The 22,342-nt window shown below is 51.0% G+C and overlaps 1 protein-coding gene across 7 annotated transcripts in view; it reads right to left on the bottom strand.

Moving 5' to 3' along the window:
- Positions 1–591: 591 nt before the first annotated feature.
- Positions 592–22,342, bottom strand: part of SEMA5B (semaphorin 5B) — a 115,606-nt gene continuing 93,855 nt past the window's right edge. For 2 of the 7 annotated variants that reach the window (XM_079155289.1, XM_079155284.1), the window contains exons 5-22: positions 17,117–17,179; positions 16,721–16,819; positions 16,032–16,245; positions 15,072–15,357; positions 12,761–12,896; positions 11,383–11,590; positions 11,074–11,281; positions 5,566–5,683; positions 5,232–5,413; positions 4,050–4,193; positions 3,716–3,863; positions 3,388–3,613; positions 3,027–3,245; positions 2,485–2,655; positions 2,236–2,385; positions 1,839–1,883; positions 1,209–1,447; positions 592–1,013 (exon numbers count right to left, since the gene is read on the bottom strand). In XM_079155289.1, coding sequence (XP_079011415.1) covers positions 855–1,013; positions 1,209–1,447; positions 1,839–1,883; positions 2,236–2,385; positions 2,485–2,655; positions 3,027–3,245; positions 3,388–3,613; positions 3,716–3,863; positions 4,050–4,193; positions 5,232–5,413; positions 5,566–5,683; positions 11,074–11,281; positions 11,383–11,590; positions 12,761–12,896; positions 15,072–15,357; positions 16,032–16,245; positions 16,721–16,819; positions 17,117–17,179 — 3,015 coding nt within the window. In that variant the 3' untranslated portion in view covers positions 592–854. The remainder of the gene's footprint in view (positions 1,014–1,208; positions 1,448–1,838; positions 1,884–2,235; positions 2,386–2,484; positions 2,656–3,026; positions 3,246–3,387; positions 3,614–3,715; positions 3,864–4,049; positions 4,194–5,231; positions 5,414–5,565; positions 5,684–11,073; positions 11,282–11,382; positions 11,591–12,760; positions 12,897–15,071; positions 15,358–16,031; positions 16,246–16,720; positions 16,820–17,116; positions 17,180–22,342) is intronic. The other 5 variants (XM_079155290.1, XM_079155286.1, XM_079155288.1 and 2 more) reach the window with 5 other exon arrangements.

Consider the following 22,342-nt stretch of genomic DNA (forward strand, 5'->3'; position numbering starts at 1 on the left):
GTGTGTTCCTGAATAGATGAGGGGCCAGCACAGACTCCCAAGCAGGTCTCAGCTAATGACACTGTTGAGCAGCAACTGGAAGATGATCTCTATAGAGACGTGAAGGCCAGACTCTGCCTTCTGTGGTATTGAGCCTTCCCTCCTCCCAGGCCACCTTTTGTGCCTTCTGGGGCAAGGCTGAGACCTGTACCAGGCCAGATTAATGGGCTCCTCACAAAGACCAGTCTCTAGTTCCCAGTTCTCCCTGCCTCTGACCAGAGGGATATCCCTGGGTGAAATACAAACTGCTAAGCAGAGGTGGACCACCTGGGCCAGCACTGGTCCCCTATGTCATACTGGGGCAGCACCACAATGGTCCAGCACTGGGCAGAGATCCAGAGCTACTGGGCCATTCGATAAGTTCTTTTCAGAGTCAATCTGAATGTAGACAAGGCCTGTTCTCCTGCCAGCCACAGAGGGCAGACTTGGCTGTGGAAGCCTCTGGAGGCCATTTCCAACCCCGACCCAGCAGCCTGCCCTCCTGCCACTGCCATCTCCACTCTTCGATTTCTCCCATGCCCAGTAGGTCTGTAGCTCAAACGTGGCAGGGGAGGGTCAGCATGATGGTGGGTCACAAGGAGGCCATGAGAGACCTGGGCTAAGCTGGATCTGCAGCCATGTGCCAGCCTGAAGCCAGCCCTCTCCCCCATGGTCACCGCCAGCCAGAGCTCTCTGAAGCCAGATTGGATCCCCACAGGCCAGGCAACAAGTTCTTGGCCTAGTACAGAGGGAGAAAACCAAAGTGGCTCCACTGTCCCATCTCCACTGCTCTGTGCCTCGAGAAGGCAAGGAGCCCAAGTCCCAGGATGGTAGGATCAGCTGTTGGGGAAGCACCGCTGTCCCGGTGAGGCCTCAGGCCGGAAGCTGGGCTTGTTCAGCGGGCTGGGGTAGTAGGTGGTCGTGTACACGTTGGTCTGCTGGAGTGGGTAGAAGTTGGCTCTGTCATCAGGGATCAGGTTATTTTTGTTCAGGGTCTGTGGGAAGAAGAAACCAGAGAGAAAGGGGTGAGGGGAGAAGTGGGGAAGGGAACAGGCCAGGGCCAGGAGTCCAGGAGTCAGCCGGCGAAGAAGCATTCCAGCTGCTGAGGCCTGCTCCCTCACCCCACCATGCTCCTCCCATGCCTACCCCAGTTATGCCCAGCTCAGGGACAAGACCACTGTACCCTTCACCCTGGCCTCTGCTGCTAAGAGGTGGCTCCCCACCTTGAACTCCATGGGAGTGTATTTCTCATTCTTGGGAGTACCCCCGCCCTTGTAGTGCAGGTGATTGGGGGTAGCAGGATGGACGAGTGTGGACTCCTGAGACTGGCGCTGACAGTGCTGGCAAGACAGGTACACTGCCAAGGTCAGGAGCCCAGAGCCCAGGAAGCAAGAGACGCCGGTGGCCACCAGGTGGATAAGACTGAACCCTGGAAAAGGACAGGCAGGTGGTAAGAAAAGGACCAACTTGTGAAAAGGAAGGATTCCTGACTATCTCCTGAGAGTGGAAACAGCAATAAGAGGCTCTGGAATATAAAGGAAAGAAAGGATTTTGAGGCCAGAGCCAGAGGGATCAAGGGGGCCTCTTCCCCAGGATGACCTATGGCTTAAGTCAGGGATGGCAACCAGAAGATCTGGTTCTTAGGTATAGACCGATGATGGCCTCCCAGCTGAGGAGCGTGGACGGAACTACCCAGACCTCCCTGCACACAGCCTGGAAGTAGTGGGCCTGACGGTAACTGAAGTGGGAGGTGGGAAGAACCCAGGCTTTGGAGCGGGGTAGAGGAATAGAAGGATGGTGTCATGAGGGGCTCCTTTTACCTCCACAGCCGGCGGCCTCCTCCACACTGGAGGCAGGCAAGATTACTGTGGGAAGACAAGTGGAGAAAGTGTCAGGGCAAAGTGGACACAGGCAGGCTCCCTCCTGGGCTGGGTGTGACTCTGGGAGGACCCCTAGGTCAGAACTAAAGTGTAGGACTGGGCCTGGGGCCATCCCTCCCCTTGCCACTCCACACACCTCTTCTCTACAAAGGGCTGGCCCATTCACTAGATGTGGAGTGCCAGAGCTCCAAGTGTGTGCACCAGGCAGGAAGTGAGTAGTCCCTCTGTTCCATCCTGCTCCAGGACACACCCCAGCCCAGGACTCAAGTTTCAGACAGGGAATTTGGGAGCTTGGGGAAGGAAATGCTGGTATGAAGGTGCTGGCACAAGGACCTACCAGGAATTTCACTGTAGGGACAAGGGCGGGTCTGGCTGCTGTTTCCAGCACAGGCACTGGGCCCTGGAACAAGCTCCTCACAGCTCCGGCTGCGGCTTTGGGCTCCATCTTCAGTGCATACGCCCCACTCAGACCATGGTGACCAGCCTTCTGTGGGTTGTTTGGGATGCAGTTGAGTGCCCCAGGACCCCCAGCTGGGGATCACAGGCTCTATGGTGCTCCCCAAACCCGGCCAGATGCACCCAGTACCTGGGCAGGCCTGTGTGGCACATAGTGCCTCCTCCGTGTGCAGGCCGAGACAGATGTCCTCACCTGGAGAGGGAGCGGGGCTGGTGCAGGAACGCGTGCGCTGATAGTGGCCTCCACCACAGGAGGCTGAGCATTGGGACCACGAGGTCCAGCAGGACCAGGCGCCACGCACTGCAAGCAGATGGCACGTGTAAGGAAGGCGCCCTAGGCCACACTGACCTCCGCCTCCACCCCACCCTACCCCCACTCAACAGGACACCCTTAGGGAGAGAAACCATCTCCACCTCAAATGAATCTTATCTGGCTAACCCATTAGGAGAGAGAAAAAAGTGAGGCAGACTGAGTACGGGAAGGCCCCACTCCACTGAAGTAGCCTTTATGTCCATGGACAAAGCAAAAAATTTCTTTGGTGGCTCTTGCACAGGGTTGACAGGGAAAAGAGGTGACCCGGGCACGGGTCCTGGGTAGTCTTGAGTCCCCAGGGCCATGGAGTTTCCCTGGGCAGGATTTCGATAGGCCGAGGACTCCTCGCTTAAGATTACCTGGGCAAGCCTGCGGGTTGCAGTCTTGGTACTCGGCGGCGTCGCCCACGCAGGGCAGGCCCCCATTGCGGGGCTCGGGGTTGGTGCACGTTCTCTTGCGGACGCGAAAGCCCAGCTCGCAGTCCCGGGAGCAGGACGACCACGGGCCCCAGGCGGCCCAGCCCCCGCTCAGCGAGTGCGGGGAAGTGCTCCCGCTGCGCAGGAGATCCTCCACCAGCGCTGGGGAGGGCCGCGGGCCTCAGCGATGCGGGCGCCGCCGAGCCCTCCCGCCCCGGCCTCCCCCGGGCTCCCGCCCCCGGCCTCCCCACCCCGCCCCCACTGCTCCTCGGGCGGGGAGGTGGGCGGAGGGCGCGGGGCCTACCGTCCGTGTCGCAGGCGCCGGAGCGGTCCGCTGGGCAGGTTCTGGTCTCCGTCCTCCTCCTGCCAAGCTGCAGGCCGTGGGGGTCTGGCAGGGGCGCGCGGCACGTGAAGCGGAAGCGCTGCTCCTGCCGCGCCCCGCCCTGAGTCACGTTCACCGGCAGCCAAGGCGTCCAGGGGGTGTTGCGCCGCACTTCCGGGCAGCCCTCGGGGTTGCAGGTCTTGAACTCCTTCAGGATGGGAGTGGTTTCAGGGCCTCCAGGCCTGCCCTGTCCCGGGGTTCAGAACCCCGCGGCCTGCCCACGCCCCTCACCCCTCGCCCCGGACCTCACCACGCCGCAGCCCGGGCAGGAGTTGCCATTCTCGCAGGCCCGACGCCGCGACTGCACGCCTCCCCCGCAGTTGCTGCTGCACTTGCTCCAAGAGCCCCAGGAGGCCCAGAAGATGGGTACTGGGCAAGGTGTGTTTTCATTACAGAACCTGGGGAAGAGGGGAAGGAGTCATCACCCTAAGGAGGAGTACTGGCACCCCTGGCAAGATGTCACTTGGGAAATTGGCAAGGAAGAGAGTCCCCTGGGTCATCCAGAAAATCCAGGCCACTTTGTAGCAAGCCCAGAAAGCGTGGGACCTCAGTCTTCAGATCTCCCGGACCACGCACTAGCTCACCTCTCCTCCCGGCCCTTGCCCACGCAGATGCGACCTCCGTGGCGCGGTGCAGGGTTGCTGCAACTTCGCTGGCGGACCTGGAAGCCGATCCCACAGGATGTGCTGCACTGCGCCCAAGAAGACCACGGGGTCCATGCCCCATTCCTGGGAGAGGCATGGGACAGAAACAGATGCCCCTCTAAGTCCTAGCTGCTTAGATCTGGGCCACATCTGGTCAAATGGATTTTGTATCTTCATCAGGAGGGACCAGACGGCGACAGAAAATATCAGCTCTTAACCAGGCTAATACCCATTAATGCTTTTGTTCATTCATGTCACAAACATGTATTGAGAGACTTTTATAACCTGGCCCCTACCTATATAGGCCAAAGGACACACTCTGTAGAGAAGGTCACTGTCACCTTTCCAATCAGCAATCTTCCTTTCACCCTTCTTGGTGGGTCAGTCCTTGCACTCAGAACCGAACTGTCGCCCCCGTTCTCCACTCACATGCTTGGCTCCAACCTCAGACTTTACTCACTATTGTCCTTTGATCAACTCCAGTGATCAAATTTGGGCTCTGGCACTTACTGGGCTCCTTATCTTTCAGGTAGGGGTATTCCTACCCCTTGAGGTTGCCGAATATTAAATTAGAACATATGAAACAGTTATTTTAAGAGTGCCCAAAATAATGGGTTAGTTATTATAAGCATTTTATGGAATCCCCAGATACCAGGCAGTTGCAAGCTCTTTACATACATTATCTTCTTTAACCTTCTCAACAACTCTCAGGTGGTTATTGTAACCCTCAGAGAAACTCACAGTGGTTAGGTGGCTGGCCAAGGTCACACCTCTAGATCATGTAGTCTAGGATTGCCACCATCTCATGCTGTCCCTCAAGTTTGGGACAGCAAGATCTATTGAGGCTCACCTGTCTAGGGATGACTCCCATGCCTGGTCAGCCTTCCTCTTTGCATCAAGAGACACTGCAAGGTAGCAACTTCCCTCCCACTATTGTGGACTTCCCCAGAGCTCATGTTTCCTGCCTCAGACATTAGTTAGTCATCTGTTGTTAGTCATCTGTTATTAGTCCCTGGCACCACCCTGCAGTAGTTTCTGACTCTTAATGCAAACAGATGCCCCTTATCTCCCCTTCTCTCCACCCAAGTCCAAGGCAAACATGCAAACCCTATCCTGTCATACCTGGAGCAGTTGGCGATGTGAATGGCGGGACCCAGGCAGTTGAGGCCCCCACAGCGGGGTCGTGGGGAGTCACAGGATCGGGCCCGACACAGGCAGGAGCCTGAGTTGTCTCCATCTAAATGCTCACATGGTTGCCACGGTGACCATGGACCAAAGCCCCCATCCCGTGTCACATTCCGTACCTGCAGACCCACAGAGGGGGCAGAACCCCTGTCACAGGAGGCAGGGGCAGGAAGGTTTGAGATCCCAGGGCACTTGGGGAATACTGATGGAATTCAAAGTCTGGATTGAGGGGTGAGGTCTGAGGTGGAGCAGGGCACAAAGGGGTTCTCACAGGACAGGCTGTGATGTTCTGGATCCAGAGGCTCATGTTGAAGCTGTCCTCCAGTGTGCTGCAACGTTGCTGCTTCCCATCCCAGCCGCAGTACGGGTCCCGTGCCCCCAGGCATGCCCTGCCAGATGGAGGTGCTGACACTTAGGTCCATTGGCTTCCCAGCCTCAGCTGCATCTCAAGAACATGCCTGGGCAATCTCCTCTGAGCACCTCTTTCCTGCAGTTCCTTCCATGATATTAAGTAAATTCTCTGTGCACCAACCATGTGTCAGGCATCATTATAAGCACTTTATAAGCATGGATTAATTTAATGCAGCAACACAGTAGGCAGGTAAATTACTATTCTCATGTTGTGTAGAGGAAACCCAGAGAACTGACCAAGAACTCAAACCCTCCAGAGTCTGCACACTTAACCAAGAGACTGCACTACTTTCCCTGAGAATGGGTGCCTTATATTCCCCAGATAGGGCTGCAGGAACAGACAAGGGTAACAGAACTCCAGAAAGGTTGTGCCTCCCTGTGAGATGTTCTGATTAAGACAGAGAAGACCTTAAAGTGTTCTCGACTCTGGCTCACATGAGAACCACCCAACGTGCTTTTGAAAATACTTGTACTCAAGCCCACCCCAAATAGGAACCTCTGTGATGGGGTGGTTTTTAAAAGCTCCCTGGCCAATTCTAAAGTAAACCCAACTGAGCATCACTGGGATCCATACACAACTTTTTTTGTGCAAAGGAGACGGGGAAAGAGGTGACCACACATATCATTGATGGTGGAGCTGGGACCATCTTCCCAACCATGCTCCTCCCTTCACACTCCTGCCTCCCTGCTGCAGGTTACATCTGATTTCACACATCCAGTGAATGTGGCCCCATCCTTCAAAACACCTGTAGTCCAGGCATTTAGTGCATAAGCGCATAAGAATGAGCTCAGCTGCCAGGAAGTGTCATATCCCAGCTCCTGCTTCCTTGACCTCAGGGAAAGTCTCTAGCAGGAAAGATAACGGTTCCTACACCCGATGCTTCCACTTCTCATATCCTAGGGTTCCTTTCTTCCTTTTCTTCTTCTGATTTATTCAAGGCACTATATCCTTTGCATGTTTTAACAAGAATTTTAAATTCCTGCTAGTAGGACTTCAAGGAGGAGAAAAAAGAGACTATGAGGATTATGGAGTCAGGATTTGCTGTCCATTAGCATGTAAGAGAGTATAAGATTCTGGGGCCAGAAAGAAGCTCCTTCCAACTCCCCAGAGAGCCCCCAGCAAGCTCAAACCTGTGGCTTTGAGACTGCTTATTGGCTGACATTTGTACCAAAAACAGTGCTAACAAAATCAACCAATAAGCACTCAGTAAAACTCTTGCCAGGAGTTTATTTCTCTTAGCCTTCACAAGAGGTGACAAGCTTGAGAGGCAGCTGGTGTGACACTTTGTAACCAACATAAATTAACTGGGCAAAAAAGAATTAGCCATGACTTGTGATGAGTAATAATAACAAATAAGATTCTCTTCATCAAAAACAAATATCTGCCAGCAGAGAAAATGACTGAGGGCAAAAAAATTGAATATGCTTATAGAAGACAAAAGCAAATGATTCTGTAGGAACCCCATGTGCCTCCTGCTACTTCTTCCTCTAGGGTCTCACCACTTTTGGAGCAGTAGTTCCCAGCCTTGACTGCAAATCGGAATCTCCTGGGCATATTTTAAAACGCTTAAGCAAACAAAACAAGCCCGCCTGTATCTGGGCCTTTTGGACTGGAAGAAGCCCAGGCATTAGACTCTTTTAAAAACTCCCCAGGTGATTCCAGTGAATAGCCATGGTGAGAACTGCTGGTCCAGGGCCACTTTTGCCAGGGCTCAAAGCCAAGAAATGAAGTGCCTTGTTTTTCCAATTCCTGACACTAGGAAAGGAGGGAAAGGAAAAGTAGACACTGTCCCAGCCCCTGCCACCCAACCCTCTCACCCTCTTAGCCTCTCCTTTTCCTGCAAGTCCCAGAGAAGAAAGGGAAGACCAGATTCTCCATGACAGCAGCCTGCTCTGCCCCTGCCCCTGCTCCTGGTAGCCTGTGGGCCTTGGAGACTCCCCAAGGGACCAGTGCCTGAGGTCTTTTCCTGTGGTAACTAAACAGAATGGTTCCCTTCCTGGTTCAGGTGGATCCACATTCACTGTTTTTGGCCAAAGGCCCCTTCAAAGCTGACAAAACAGAGGACACTTAAAAAAACGAAAGTTCCAAGCAGAAGAGAGTTAAAGTGTGTCTCTGACTGTAGAAAGGGAAGGTGATTTAGATTTCTTTTCATAAAAGGAGCCATCAGGCCAATAATGTATCACCACACCTTCTTTACTGCACCATCTCAAGTCGCCATTACAAAAGGGAACAGGTTCATTGCAAGTGCTCCCAGTCAGGACAGAGATGGATGGTGGACGTTTTAAGCAGGCAGATTCCAGCTCCTCTAGCAATAGGCTCACACTGGGAGCTGTCCAAGGTAGAAATGGTGTCTGAGGCTTGTGAGCAAGTCATTACTTAAGACTGTGGAGGCACAGGGGCCTGATCAGGAGAAGGTGCCCTCTGAGTGTTGGCCTCTGCTGCACTCACAGAACAGGCTGAGGGGACCTGCAAGTGAGATGGGTAGAAGGCCCCCTCCCCAAGGGCAGGGAGAAAGGCCTGCCAGAAGGAGGAAGAAGTCATCTGTGCTTAAACATCTACTTTGTAGACTCCCATTAGCGATTCATTCCCTTGGCCCTCATGTGAGCGCTGATTCTCGCTGGCAAGTCCATTGTCTTGGCTGTGCCCTATGGGGCTGAGATTTGCCCCAGTGAAAGGAGTCGGTTGGAGATAAACCCCTGGATCCTGGGCAGAGGAGGGGGCCCACCAGCACCTCTGCTTACCCACTCTCATCCTCCTGCAAGCTTTGGAAGGAATGAGGAAACAAGCATGAAATATCGATCCCAGGACATAGTAAAACCCTGTGATACACACCCCATGACAGCGCAAATTCTGATGAACTGTGATTGGCAGTTTGCTCCCAGATACCTGGAGTGCACAGCTTGGTAGCTGCATGTGCTTGCTTGGGTCATTTCACTAACCTTGCTGTAATGTGACTCTGCCTTTTATAGTTTCTGGATCCACTTAGAGATTTATGACATGGTTTTCACTAAAAACTTCAAGGGCTCCTGTCCCAAACTCAGGAAACCAGATAGAACAGAAATGTCCAGCTCCAAATTGATCTCTTGCCATGTTCTCCAGGGTAGGCGTGCATTGGGCCCCATACACAACCTCCCCATCTCCTCGAAGAAGGGTGTGAGTGGGGAAATGGTCCGGCACCTTTCCTTCCTCTCTTCCTACTGCAGACCCGAGGACTTCACATCTGGGTTAGAGCCACATTCATTCACCTGGGACATCCATCTGCCCCATGACAGGGCTGCTCACTCCTGTCTGACCCCTGCTTGTAAAATGCCTTTCCATGCAGCCTGAGACTCCACACACTGTTCCCTGACCACTTCAGTGCCCACAGCCACAGGATTCAAGTCCAAATTCTCCTGTGACATTCTCAGCTAGCCTCAATTCACTTTTCATTCCCATTTCCCACATCTCTCCTGCACCAACCTCCTTTCAGGCCAAATAATCAACCACCAGAAGGATCAGTCCTGTACAGAAGGCCACCTTATGCCTTCAACTGGGAGAGGATCCCTGGTGGAATAGAAGAAATACTGGGACACTGGGTTTGTGTTTTAGGATTTACAACCTTTTGGAGAACAAGGCACATGTGAAACGTTTACACCAACACAAGCATTAAGAACACAAGAGAGGGGGCTGGGGTTGTGGCTCAGTGGTAGAGCGCTTGCCTAGCACGTGTGAGGTACTGGGTTCGATTTTCAGCACCACATATAAATAAATAAATAAATAAATAAAATAAAGATACATCAACAACTTAAAAAAAAAAAAAAAAAAGACACAAGAGATGGGGGAATGTTGCCAAGCAGGTGGCTTGTCACTCATCACCAAGCAGTGCTCTCCATATTCAATGTCTCAGATTCTGAGACTCCAGAGAGTCCAGGAGGTTGGGACTTGGGGATTCCCAAATGTGATTGGGGAGATCAAAAAAGGAATGGAGATACTAGTCAGCACTTATGATTTGCTAGACTAGGCACTTTGAAAATACCAGTCCCAATCTTTATAACAACTCTGCGTAAATTAAGCATCATTCACTCCATCAAATTTCCTGCCATTTTCCTGAATAGAGAGTCAAGGCTCAAAAAGGTTAAGTGACCTACTCAAGGTCATACAACCAGTAGTTGATGGAGCTGTGATGGATCCCCAGGTGTGCCTAATTCCACCATGAGCCCTTCCAACTACATCCTTCTGTCTCTGTCCACGTGATGGATAGAGGCTGGGGTTCCTCTCCCTAACCAGATATCCAGGGCTTTGAGTGAAGCAAGTACTGGAGGCCCATTCATCTTGTCTCCTCTCACACCAGCAGCCCTGCAAAGCCCTGAACATGGCAGGACTTTGAAAATGTGTGCTGTTTTTCTGATAGAGCCACATGTCAGGAGATTGGGGAGCTTGAGTCTGCCCACTGCCCTCCTCCTCCTTGACTGCCTCCTCATGACAGTGCAGCCTCTTCCCGCCCTGCAGGCCTCCATTCAGCTCCCAGCACACTCCTCCAGGACTAGAGAACAACCCTTGGCAGCATAGATACCATTCGTCTCCCAAATCTCAAGGACAGATGGCACAGCTAGGAGGACTGTCTGTTGCAAAGGCCACAGAAAGTCCATGTGGCTGTGGCTATGCCAAGTCTTGATGCTCTCACAAAGGAGGTGATGTGACCTAGGACAGCTTCACTTGGTAGGAGTCTGGAATGCATTTCCATTTAGCTCTAATTTTCCCCTTAGACACTGGAATCACTGTTGCCAAATCTTTGACTCCACTCGAAGCTATGGTATGGAGACCCAATCTCAGAAGCAGCGGAAAGCCAAGTGCAACTCCTCCGGGTGGTTCCTTACTTCCGCCCACCACAACAGCCCTCTCTTCCTAGTCTAAGGAAGGAAGGGGGGTGAAGACATGGGCCGACTTAAAGTATTATCTCCCATCTGTGCCCACGATTTGGTGATAAGTGCTGTGGTTTCAAAGATAAAGATCTATCTCTGAACTGCAGGGACTGAGAATAAATCAAGTGGTTTAGAGATGGCTGACAGGCTCTAACTATGGGGTTGCCAACAAGGATAACAACATCCACCATAATTTGCTAAGCACCTGCTTCCCTCGGGCAGTGATGCGTCTTTTATGCAGTTATTCCAATTAACCCCCACAAAACCCCTACAAGTTATTTTACAAGGTGGAAACTGAAGTAGAGAGAGGTTCAGTAACTTGTTCAAAGGTGCACACTGAAGATTGCAGATATGCGACCACAGATGGCCCTGACTCCAAAGCCCCTCTTAGCGCCACCTCTGAGGAGTGATTGGCCAGCGGGGACAGGCCTCGCGGCCACCGCCCTCCTTTTCCGGGCTGGCTTACCCCTGGCTGCGGTAGGCGGCGCACCTCTCCAGCGGGACCCGTAGGACGCCATCGCTCAGCCCCACGAAGAGCGCTCGGGCGCTGTGCAGGATACGCAGGCTGCGCAGAGGCTCCCGGCGCCCGGGAGGCAGGACGTGCAGCTCCTCAAGGTAACATCCATGGAGGCCGCGGCTCGCGGTGGACAGCGCCTTCAGGATGGTGCCTGACTCTGGGGTCCAGAGGAAGGTGTCCTTGAAGGGTGGGGACCCTCACAGCCCTGCCCTGCAACCAACTCCCACTTGCAGCCCAGGTTGGGGACCGCCTGCTCACCTGTGCCGATGTAGAGCACGTGATAGAGCGTGTCCTTGGCCTGCACCAGGTCCACCACGAGGTGTGAGAAGCGCACGCTATCTTGGGTGACACAGGGCTCGGGTGTCACTGGCTGCACGGCCTCGCTCATCAGGAACAGGCGCTGGGCGTCCTGCAGGCTGCGCTCTGTGAGGTTCTCATTGGGGCCCGTCTCTGGCAGGGTGCCACACTGCCTCAAGAAACCGGGGAACCAAGTCAAGTGTGCCCAGCCCCAAGCCACAGGGGCTGCTGAGATACCCTTCCTCAGTGTAATCCAGGCTTTCCGTGCAGATGCTAATTCTCCAACACCCCACCCCGCATGCACCATTAAGCCTATTAAGCTGCTGGGTCCCCTGGCCCCTTTCCTGGGAAGAATGCCTCTTCTTTGGAACTAAGAGAAAATGAGACTGAGAAAATGGTAGGGGAGGGATCTTCCTGGGCTGGGGAAGAGAAACAGGAAGGGCAAAGAGGTCTGAACTATCTCGAAAGAAATCATTTGAGTGTGGACACGTGTCTTGTGATTTTATGCTTTCACAGGCACCCCTCCCCCACATTCGGCCAAGCTTTATTTTCCCTCTCCTAGATCGCTACCAAAGTTCTTATGCCTTCTAATTCAAGCTAGAAGAAACCACCTTTTATTGAGCACCTACTACCTTCCAGGCATATCAACCTTTGCACATATCCATGAGGTATTATCTATTATGATATTATTCCTAGTTCCAGATAAGGAAAAAGAAACAAGGAGGCAGGGTGATCTGCCCAAGGCCACACAGAGACAGGCTAGATCTGGGTCAGGATTGTTGGACTGCAAAGCCTGAAGTCTTTCCCAGCTCCATACCATGCTCCTGGCAGGGAGTTGGATGGACATGAAAGTCAACCATCAGCAGTAGCCTCACCTCCCCACTTGTTTCCCTCTCTCGTCACAGGATGGGGGATGCTCAACCACCCACAACTGGGCTCTGGCCACTCCCAGCACTCAGAGACCCTCCAGGTATCAATACCCATGCTAGACACTCTATGAACAAACCCTAGCTCAAAGTCCTCAAGTTCCGGCCAGAATTTGCTGTGTAGTGCTCCCCTCGCCCCTAACACCTTATAGAATTGAGATTGCACACACCCTGCTTCCCAGGTTGGAGTCACACTGAGAAATGGTTCAAAGAAGGTCCCTTTTCACTTCCTCTCACCCACTCTCCCCTTCTCGCTCACAGTCTGAGAGGTTATCCTCTTGTCAGGGAACCATCATGGCCCCCCAAAGATTGGCACAGGTCAGCAGAGACAGGGCTGGTGTTCTTCTGGGGTAAGCAGTTGGGTATCAGCTTGTGACTAGCAGTCTGGTGGGGGAAGCAGGGAGAAGCTGTACCTGGAAATTGGGGATGGGGTTGGCAATGGGGAGCCAGGCAGCCCTGGGGTTCTCTTGGTAACGAAACGGGCCATTGAAAGCCTGGGAGATGGCACTGAGGTTGAAGGCGCAGACAGCAGAAGCGGCGATGCTGTTTCTGAAAGACAAGAGACGGTGGGAAGCTGCCCTCCCTGTGGGTCCTAGCACCCTCCTCTGAAATCGCACAGCCAACTGTCATGCCCAATCTCCTGGGCTTCAGAAGGACCCAGGATGAGCCTGGCGACTTCCGCAGCTTGTGGGTGTAACCAAAGGAGATGTGGTCCTTGCGCTCGGCAACCCTGTGGGAAAGTTCCACTGACAAGAAGCACTGGCGGGTCCCTCTGGGCTATTTCCTCATCCCCTTTCCTTATCCAAGGGAGGTGGAAGGACAGTGAGTTTTTAAATATGTTTTTTAAATATGTTAGTCCCTGGCCCACAGTAGAATGTATACTTTACATCACCCCTTGCTATAATACCCACATCTGACATTTCATGTACTGACATTTCATGAAAAAACATTAACCCAGACTAAACAGGTTATACTGAGTATTTTCATTTCATTCTATCCTGTTTTTATTTATTTATTTATTTATTTAACTAGCTGGTCACCAAACTACCCTGAGCCAGATGACCTCTAAGACCCTTTCAGTCCCAGAATCACAGTTCCCCATGAGCTCTGGGTGAACAGTTCAGAGAAGACACCACCATGCCAACCTGTCCACTTCTAGTCTCTGTACTTGGTCCCTCTCCCAAATGTGTCCATGTCCCTCTGCCTCTACCTGGTTCCAGCTGTCCTCCTGATGGTCTCCCTGCAACCTGTGTGGACTCCTAATTCATTTGGCTTGCAGGGACCAGAGTGAGCATTTTGAAAATGCATGTGGGAGCCGTCTGCTGGCCTGCCTGGAACCCTTCAGTAATTTCTTGTCCTTAGGGTAAAGATCCCAACCCTTAGAGCAGTCTCCAAGCTTCTTAGGACAGAATCATCCCTGTCCTACCTGTCTAGCCTCCTCTCTTGTCTTTCTCCTCTTCACTCTCGAAGCACCTGCCCCACTGATTTTCTGCTTAGTTTTAAAACATTTCTTCCCACCCCAAAGCTTTATCCCTGGGGCTAGAATGGTCTTCTCGTCCTGTCATTTCCTGTCACTTCCTACAGGAAGTCTTCCCTAGCACCGCCTTACACACCATTGCAGGCATCTCTGCACACTGCTTATCCTCTGTAGCCCAATATCCTTATTCAAATTGGTTCGTTTAATATACACACGCCTGAAAGGCAGAGCCACCACCACTTGTGCTCACTGGTACCCAGTCCACACAGGGACAAGCCCCAAGCATGGAGGAGACACACAATAAATAAACTATTTACAATCCACACTGACATCGTCATTGTTTCTCGATGCATCTCCAGCTGCGCCTGCCCTCTGCTCACAGCTGCTCTCTCTCCAGTGCTGAGAGCTAGGCAGGTCCTGGTCAGCCTGTGAGAGCTGTGCTAGATGCCTGTCCCCCTGCCCCTGACTGGGTGGCTTCTCTAACCCTGCTTGCCAGCTTTACCCCATCCCTGCTCATCCCCTCAGACTGTCATTTCTGTGACTAGCCTGGTCCCCATGCAATGCCTGCTACCTTGCAAGCAGAGGCCACTCTGTGGCTCCCAAGTTTTTGACGGACATCCTTACAGAGAACCCTGCACAGCATCCACTACAGCAAATATTTGCCTTGGTCTGGTGCCATTCATCACTCTCTGTGAAAACTACCTGATCTGTTAGCATCTACTGGGAAGGAGCTGGTGGGAGGAGGAGATCTCGTGATCTCTGTGAAGGTCACCCTTCCTCACACCTAAGGAAGCAAAAGGGACTCCAAATCCCAGCCTGTGGTTTTCAGTGCCGTCTAGATAGGAGGTGATGGCAGGATTGTCAGAACACTCTGCTGGCTGATTGAGCAAAGTCATGGAGTCCTGAGGTGAGAGGGACCATGGAGAATCCCTGCTGAGCCTCCCTGAGGGGCTACTGGCTCTCCAGGGCTGCCACCTCCTCATTGGGGCAGTATTCTTCTCTTTCATCACCAGCAAGTCCTCCCTTCAGGAGTCGTGCTCCAGCTCCTCTTGCTTTCGGCACGTCTGGCCCAGACCTGCCCTTCTCAGCAACCCAGACCAAGGGCTCACCACCCCAGAGGCAGCAAGGCACGGAATCCTCAGACGAACCCATGCACCAGGCACAGCCACCCCACCAGGCTGCAAAGCCGGGTCAGAGTGAGTCCCTGACATTGTTCAGGTAAAGGGTGGCACAGGGCAGGGACTCACACGTTGGTGGTGAAGACCCCATAGATGAGGTCCTGCTCTGGCAGGTGGAAGGCACTCTGCAGCTCATTGTAGTAGAAGGGGACCTCGCCCGGACGGGAGCAATTGAGGCGTGCCTTCATGAACGTGGTCCAGGTGTCCTCCAGCAGGAAGCGGCCCCCCACATCGTTCTTGCACACCCGGGCCACCCGTGAGTACACGGTACGGCCACAGTCATGCTCCACTGCGTTCTCCCGCAGGAAGAAGTACGCAAACAGCCCGATGTCATAGGCAGCCACAAAGTTTGGCTCTGGGGGTTGAAAGGGGAGGAGCGAGGAGTGAGTCAGGTCAGCAGAGAAGAAGAGGGCATTGTTGGGAAGATTCAACTACTTCAGTGTTCCCAGATGGGCATCCTGACACTCTCCTCCCACCAACCTGGTGACCCAAGAGTTCTAATAGCCCTGTTCCCATCTCCAGTAGAAAGTACAGCTATTAATAATTACCTCCACATATATTACCAAACAGTCAGTGGGGCCATTCACTATTCTAAAAACTTTATATGGATTAACCCATTTAATTCTCATTATGATTTATAAGTAAGTACGAGAATTATCTCCATATTACACATGAGAATATTATGACACAAAGAGGTTAAGTACTTGCTCAAGGCAACACAGCTAGTTAGTGAAGAAGCAGGGATTTGATCCCAAGAAATGGGAAGTTCATACTACTCCTCTCCCTAATCGGTTCTTTCCCATAGCCACTTTTACTAAGCAGTTCCTAAATTCTCTCTCCCCTAATAGCCTGCCTTTCATCTGTTCTGGTTCCTGGACATCTGTGCTTTCATCTGGGCCCACCTCCAATGAGCTCTGGTCTTTGGACAAACACCTGCCCTGTCCGGGGCCTCTTCTCAGTGAAGCAAGAGTGAACCAGTGCAGAGCTGTTAGCAGCAAGGAGGGAGCTGCTCTGGGGGCTGGGCCTTACCATTGAGCCACTTGGAGTTATACTGGGCAGTGCGAAGCGGTGGCCCACTGCCCAGGCTGCGGTAGATGGCCGGGTCCCGGCCTGAGAAGTCGATGACTGTGGCTGCGTAGAGCTCCCCCTGGGAGGAGATGACAGCTGTGGAGTTGTGGCGTGGGTCGTAGGGGCAGCGGGCCACACCATTGATCTTCTCGATGGTCCGGCTGAGGTTTCCCACCTGGGGCCGATGGGAAGAAGGGGACACTTTTCCCTGAGGCCCTGGGGCTGCCTGTTCTTTCCACCCCAGAGTCCTGCTTCCTCCTAGGTCCCTGGTCTTCCTGGCTTTCTCCCCTCTTTGAGCATCCTTGCCACTGCCCACCTGAGTCCCTCTGAAGGAGTGGCCCTCACGGAGGGTGAGGTTCTGCCAGGAGCTCACCTGGACTAGCAGGTGCACCCTCCAAGGCTGACAATAAAATAGAGAAGGCCCCATTAAATTGGAATCTCAGATAAAGGATGAATGGTTTTCACTGCTTGTTTGTCCCAAATACTGCTCAGGACATACTTATGCCATCACAAAATCCCTGAAATTGGAATCTGGGCATCCTTTTCAGTTTCGGTTTGGGGTTTGTTTTTTCTGTTACATTTGGCAACCCCATCCCAAGGCTGTGTGCCTGGGTGATAGACCTTCTGCCCACCCACCCTGGGCTGCCCACCTGTCTGCTGGAGCACACGGGGGAAAAGGCATTGGTGCCACACATGAACACCTTCCGGCCGGCGACAATCAGGACGCGCACGTAGTTCTGACACTCCTCCTGAGGCAAGAAGGAGAGCGGTGAGGGCAGAGCTCTGCAGGTGGTGCCGGGTGCCTCCCCTCACACCCGCCGAGTCGTGGGTGCCGACCAACATTCTCCAACACGCCTTCCCAGATCCGTGCTGCCGTGACATCCAGCTTGTGTCTGTGGACCTCCCTGCTGTCTTCTCTCCTGTGCGTGGAGCCCCCAGCTCATCCAGCCTCTGGAGCAGGTGACCACACACCCACACTGGGCCACACAACCGCAAGTCTCCTGTTGACTCCAAACAGGACCCCCGGGACCACCAAGGCCACGTACCTCAGTCTTCCCCTTGCTTTGGCAGGAGCGGCGTGTGTCTTCATTGGAGGCCCACTCCGTGGCCTGTGGGAGGAACACAGATGTCACATGGCTCACTCCCCGCCACTCCCCAAAAAGGCAGTGTCTGGAGTGAACAGGGAAAGGGTTGGAGCAGCCTACAGGGAAAGGGCTCCTCTCATCCCATTGGAGGGGCCTGAGAGGGCTGCCAGCTTTCCTTACCCAGAGGCCTTTGCCGGGTGCTATCCCCTGAGCCCAACGGCTTTCTGCGTGCTTGAGGGAGGAGTGGTGTCCTGCCCCTTCTGGGTGCTTTATCACCCCACCACCTGTCCTAGAATCTCCCCAGGTCAGCAGGGAGCTGTAAGTGGCCAAAAGGACCTTCATAACCACTCTAGGCCCTGAGTGAGAGGTGAGAAGTGTGCCTCCATTATGAGCCAGGTGTCCCCCAAATGAGTGGAACGTAGGGCAGGGGGCTCTCTTGAAAGGCTAGATTTTGCAAACCTTCAAAATGGGAGATTTAATTTTCCCGCTATAAACCTTCAAAGTATGTATTTTCCCCTGTTAACCACGGAGGAAATTGAGGTCTAAGTGACTGTTCAGGGTCACACAGCTAGCGCAAAATCGAACCGAAATGGACCCCACCCTCCTCTGATGCCAGAGGCTTCTGTGAGTTTACTCCTTATCCCTGTCTCTAGGATTCCCCTTTCCTAAACCGCTCCTCCTGCCCCGCACCATCTGCACTTCTCTCCTTGGTTCCCTTGTGGCATCACCCATGCTGTCCTGGGGTAAGGTGTTTGGGGATGCAACTTTAATGTGGCCTTAGGAGAAGGCCATACCCCAGGCAAATCCCTCCTTCATCCATTCTCTCCACTCCCTCCAAGAAGTGATCTCCTCCTCATCCAGGAAATGTCCACAGCCCTGGTGGGATTCACTATATATTTCTGGGGTCACATGAAATGCCAACCTGTCCGGGGGAAGGGAACCCTGAGCAAACAGCTCTTTATCCAAATGGAGGGAAAAGCCCACCTGCTTTTAATTGCTAACAAAGCTGCTTCCAGTCCCACCTGCAGAGATGCAGGGGCTGGGTGATGGGAGGAGAGGAAGGGCACTGGAGAGGGAACCACAGGGCTGCTCTCTTCTTTCCAGGCCAGGCCACACCTGAGACGGCTGTTGGGATAGAAGGAGACTAACTCCTGCGGACCCTGGATTCAGGAGCTGGTGGTGAATTTGGTGAGTCCCGCTCAGACCTGTGAGCAAACTGGGAGGGCTTACCTCACCGCACCAGTCCTGGGTCTCAGGCCCTTGCTTCTCCTAGACCTTAGAGAAAGGCAAATGGTCCCTGGCATCTGGCCACAGAGCCATAGGGATTATCTGGACAGAAACAATTGAATGCAGTCAGACTCAGGACCCCTGAGCTCCCGGGCTAAGCCTGATGAGAGAAGGGAGGGATGTACATAAGGATCCTGGGAGTCTCTGGGGGTAGAGGAAAGCAATGTCTCAGAGCCACTGCAGGTGTCCAGGGAAAGCTACAGGCAGCAGGTGGCTGCAGGAGGACTGTGTGGGCCAATGGGCCTTGCTGGGGCCCTGGAGTCCCTGAGCACAGGAGCACATTGAAGGGGTCAGCAAGTTCCTGGGGGGAGGCAAGAATTCCATTGGTGGGTGAGGGGCAGGTGTATACAATAAAAAGAAGTTAAAGTCCCTCTGGGCTCAACAATGGGACAACACTGTGATGGGAGCTTTTTTTTCTCTCCCTCTGATCCTGAAAACAGCCAGTGAAATGCATTAGCCTTTTGCTCAACATAAAGGTGAGGAAACCAAAGCCCAGAGAGGTTGCACGATTTGCCCAAGGTCAGTAGCTAGTGAGCCGCAAACCCAAAACACAAAGCCAGATAACAGACTCCAGCGCTGAACGAGCTCTTTCTGCTACATCCAGCAGCCTCTCGTAGTCAGTAGATTTCCTTTGGCAAAAGTTAGCCCATTTGACCCTAAGAGACTATGTATACTCATAATGATAACAGCACAGAGTGAGCTTGTTGGAGTCATTTTATTTGAAAAATTATTTTTACCTAAGTCATGATGCACAGTTAAAAAATATGAAAAAAATGTACCAATAAAAATTCTAGAAACATACTCCTCCAATTCCCCAACCTCCTTACCCTAGGACAACCACTTTTACCTACTTTAGTTGGTTCTCTATTTTATTTTAAACCAATTTCTCAAAAGAATATATCAATCTCAGACTTCATCTTTTGACTCCCTATTATAAAGATTTTTACCCCCAGCTGAGGTAGGAGGATTGAAATTTCAAAGCCAGCCTCAGCAACTTAGGGAGATCCTATTTCAAAATAAAAAATAAAAAGGGCTGGGGATATGGCTCAGAAAAAAAAGAAGAAAAAAAAAAAGATTATTCTCACTTACCTATCTCTATTCATCCCACCCCAAAGTGCATGCACATTTTCCCTCTTCCCATCCTCCCATTATAATTATTTCATATTTTAATTAAAATCAACATTCACATTCACATTATTGTAAATAAATTGTTCACTGCTACCAGCTAGTATCCTAGATTTCAGTGAATGTAAGTCGCTAAGAAAGAAAATATGCTGCAAGTCAAACTCTCTGGTCGTCTAAATTTTTAATGGAAACTTATTGAAAGTGCTCATATTTAGATATATATTTTTATCACATATTGATCTTGTACATAAAAAGAAAAGAGAAACGGAAGCAAAATCATGTATCAACCTTTAAATTCAGTGTTTGTCTCTTCTGAATCCCTTCTGTCAATGTTCACTTCTTTGTACTTTTTGGCTTGTTTGTTGAGATTATCATATTTTTAACCACCCAGGTGTCAGTGCTGCAGTATTCTGAAAGAGTGGGCTTTCTACCAAGCCACTGACCCCATTCTGCAAATCTGGATGTTGGCACTGTTGGCACTTTTCTTTGTCTCTCCTCTTGCTTTTTTTTTTTTTTTTTTTTGGTGGTGCTGGGGATTAAACTCAGGGGACACTTTCCTGATCTTACCAGAAGGTGCCTACGGGAGGTTTTCTGACAGACCAAGATTCATATTCCTTCCTCATATGATCTGAAAATGACTGAAATGTTAAAGGGTTGCTGCTGTCCAGTCAGAACACCAGAACCATGTCCAAGCCCCCACCTGCCCGGCAATGGCAACTACAGCAGGACCAGCGTCTGGCCGGTAGTGACTCTAGGATGCTTTTGACTGTGAGATACACCCGATTTCCGCCTGATGAGAATATAAAATGGGCATCTAAGAATCAACCCAATACCCATTGTCAGATGGGGTTTCCTTTCATGAAGGACTTCCTGTTTCACTGGGGATGAAATCATGTCTTGATTTTCTCCATTTGTTTGTTTCTCCCCCAATTTCCTAAATGTCTTACAGATCCCTCAGTGTCATTTTCTAACTGCGTGAACAAATTATTCAGATAATCTATTTGTTCCCAACCTCCTCTTCATCCCCAACCTCTGTCCTCCTGCCCCAGGGGGCTGGTTGTCCCCTGTTGGCTGCTGACCTGGGGTCGCCTCTCTCTCCTCTCCTGCTTTCTGACTCCCATATTTCCGCCTTCCTTGATTTACTTTGTTTATTTTGGTGGAATGCATCTCTAGTATCCTCTCAAGGAAAAGAACATGGTGGATCTGTTTTTAAAAATTATTGTGTGTCTGATTTATTCTCCACACTTGACTGATGGGTTTTGATACAGAACTGAAATTATTGGAAATAATTTTCAGTCAGAATTTAAAGGCCTTTCTCTGCCCATTGTCTTCTAGATTCTCGCATGGCTATTGAGGAGTCTGAAGCAATTCTTACTCCCCATCCTCTGTACTGAACTTTTCCTCTTTTTTTCCTTTAGGTTCTGGAAGCTTTCTGGATCTTCTTTTTAATAACAGATCTGAATCCCATACTGATATGTGTAGGTCTCTTGTGGGAACTCAGTCAATTTTTCTTTTCTTTTTTTTTTTAAATGTTTTCTGAGATGTCGACAGACCTTTATTTTATTCATTTACTTTTATGTGGTGCTGAGTATCGAACCCAGTGCCTCACACATGCGAGGCAAGCACTCTACCACTGAGCCACAACCCCAGCCCCAGTCAATTTTTCAATTTGAAGATTCACTCTCTGTTTTAGCACATTTTCTTATGTAGGTTTATTCTTAATTTTTCCCTTACCTTTTCCCCTTTCTATTCTTTTATTCATTCAATCTACTATTGGGCCCTTTTGCATTGATCCTCTAAGTTTTTCATATTTGTCTATTTTCATTTCTTGGTTTTATTGTTCTAATTTCTGGTAGGCTTTTCTTCTACTTTATCTTCTCCTCCTTCAACTTTTATTTTCCCAGTTGTACTTTTAATTTTCATATTTCATTTATTACTTTGTAAATAAAATATTTCCATACCTCAGAAGATATTCGTTTTTTATAATTAAGAGCATTTTCTTATACTGTCTATTTCTTACAGTTTCCTTCATTTTGTTTGCTTGTTTGCTTTGGTCTTCTCTTTCCCTTTGAAAGTCTTCTTCAAAGATCCGGTGATTTTTGGCTATTTATGGGTATTTAAAAATAAGTCACTAAACATTTTCCACTGAAAAGAACCAGGGCTGCTGCTTCTTTTTTCTTTTTTCTTTTTTTTTTTTTTTGTGGTACTGGGGATTGAACCCATGGCCTTGTGCAGCAAGCACTCTACCAACTGAGCTATCTCCCCAGCCCCCTAACCAGGGCTTCTTGAAGAGATAGCTAATTTGAGGTGTGGGGCAGCAAAAGCACAAGTGGAGCTTGAGATGGCTTGTCACACCAGACAGCAAGGATACAATCAAAGATGACCAGGCTGGGTTTACAGCACCCAGGAGCCACCTCAAAGAGGCCACCCCCACTGTGATATCTTTTGCATCACAAAAGATAACTGCAATGGATTGAAATACATCAACTGTGTGTAAATCCATGAGTTTATAGTAATAATAATAATAGAATAAAATTAATTGACCACCCATGAAAGATACTAGCAAATCAACACATCATTTGAAAACTAGTAAATGCAAACAGAATACTGAAGGAGTTAAAGATATACGATCTTGAAATTATGACAAAACCACCCAAGGAACTAGAACTTCAGAAAGAAGTTGGCCTGACTTTTCCTACATGCACAGAGCCAAGATTCCTTTGTTAAAGGTGTCCTTTCTTTACCAAGGCAGAAAAATAGTCTTAATCTTCTGAG

The sequence above is a fragment of the Sciurus vulgaris genome, assembly GCF_902686455.1.
Source record: "Sciurus vulgaris genome assembly, chromosome: 10".
In the NCBI taxonomy this organism is placed as follows: domain Eukaryota; kingdom Metazoa; phylum Chordata; class Mammalia; order Rodentia; family Sciuridae; genus Sciurus; species Sciurus vulgaris.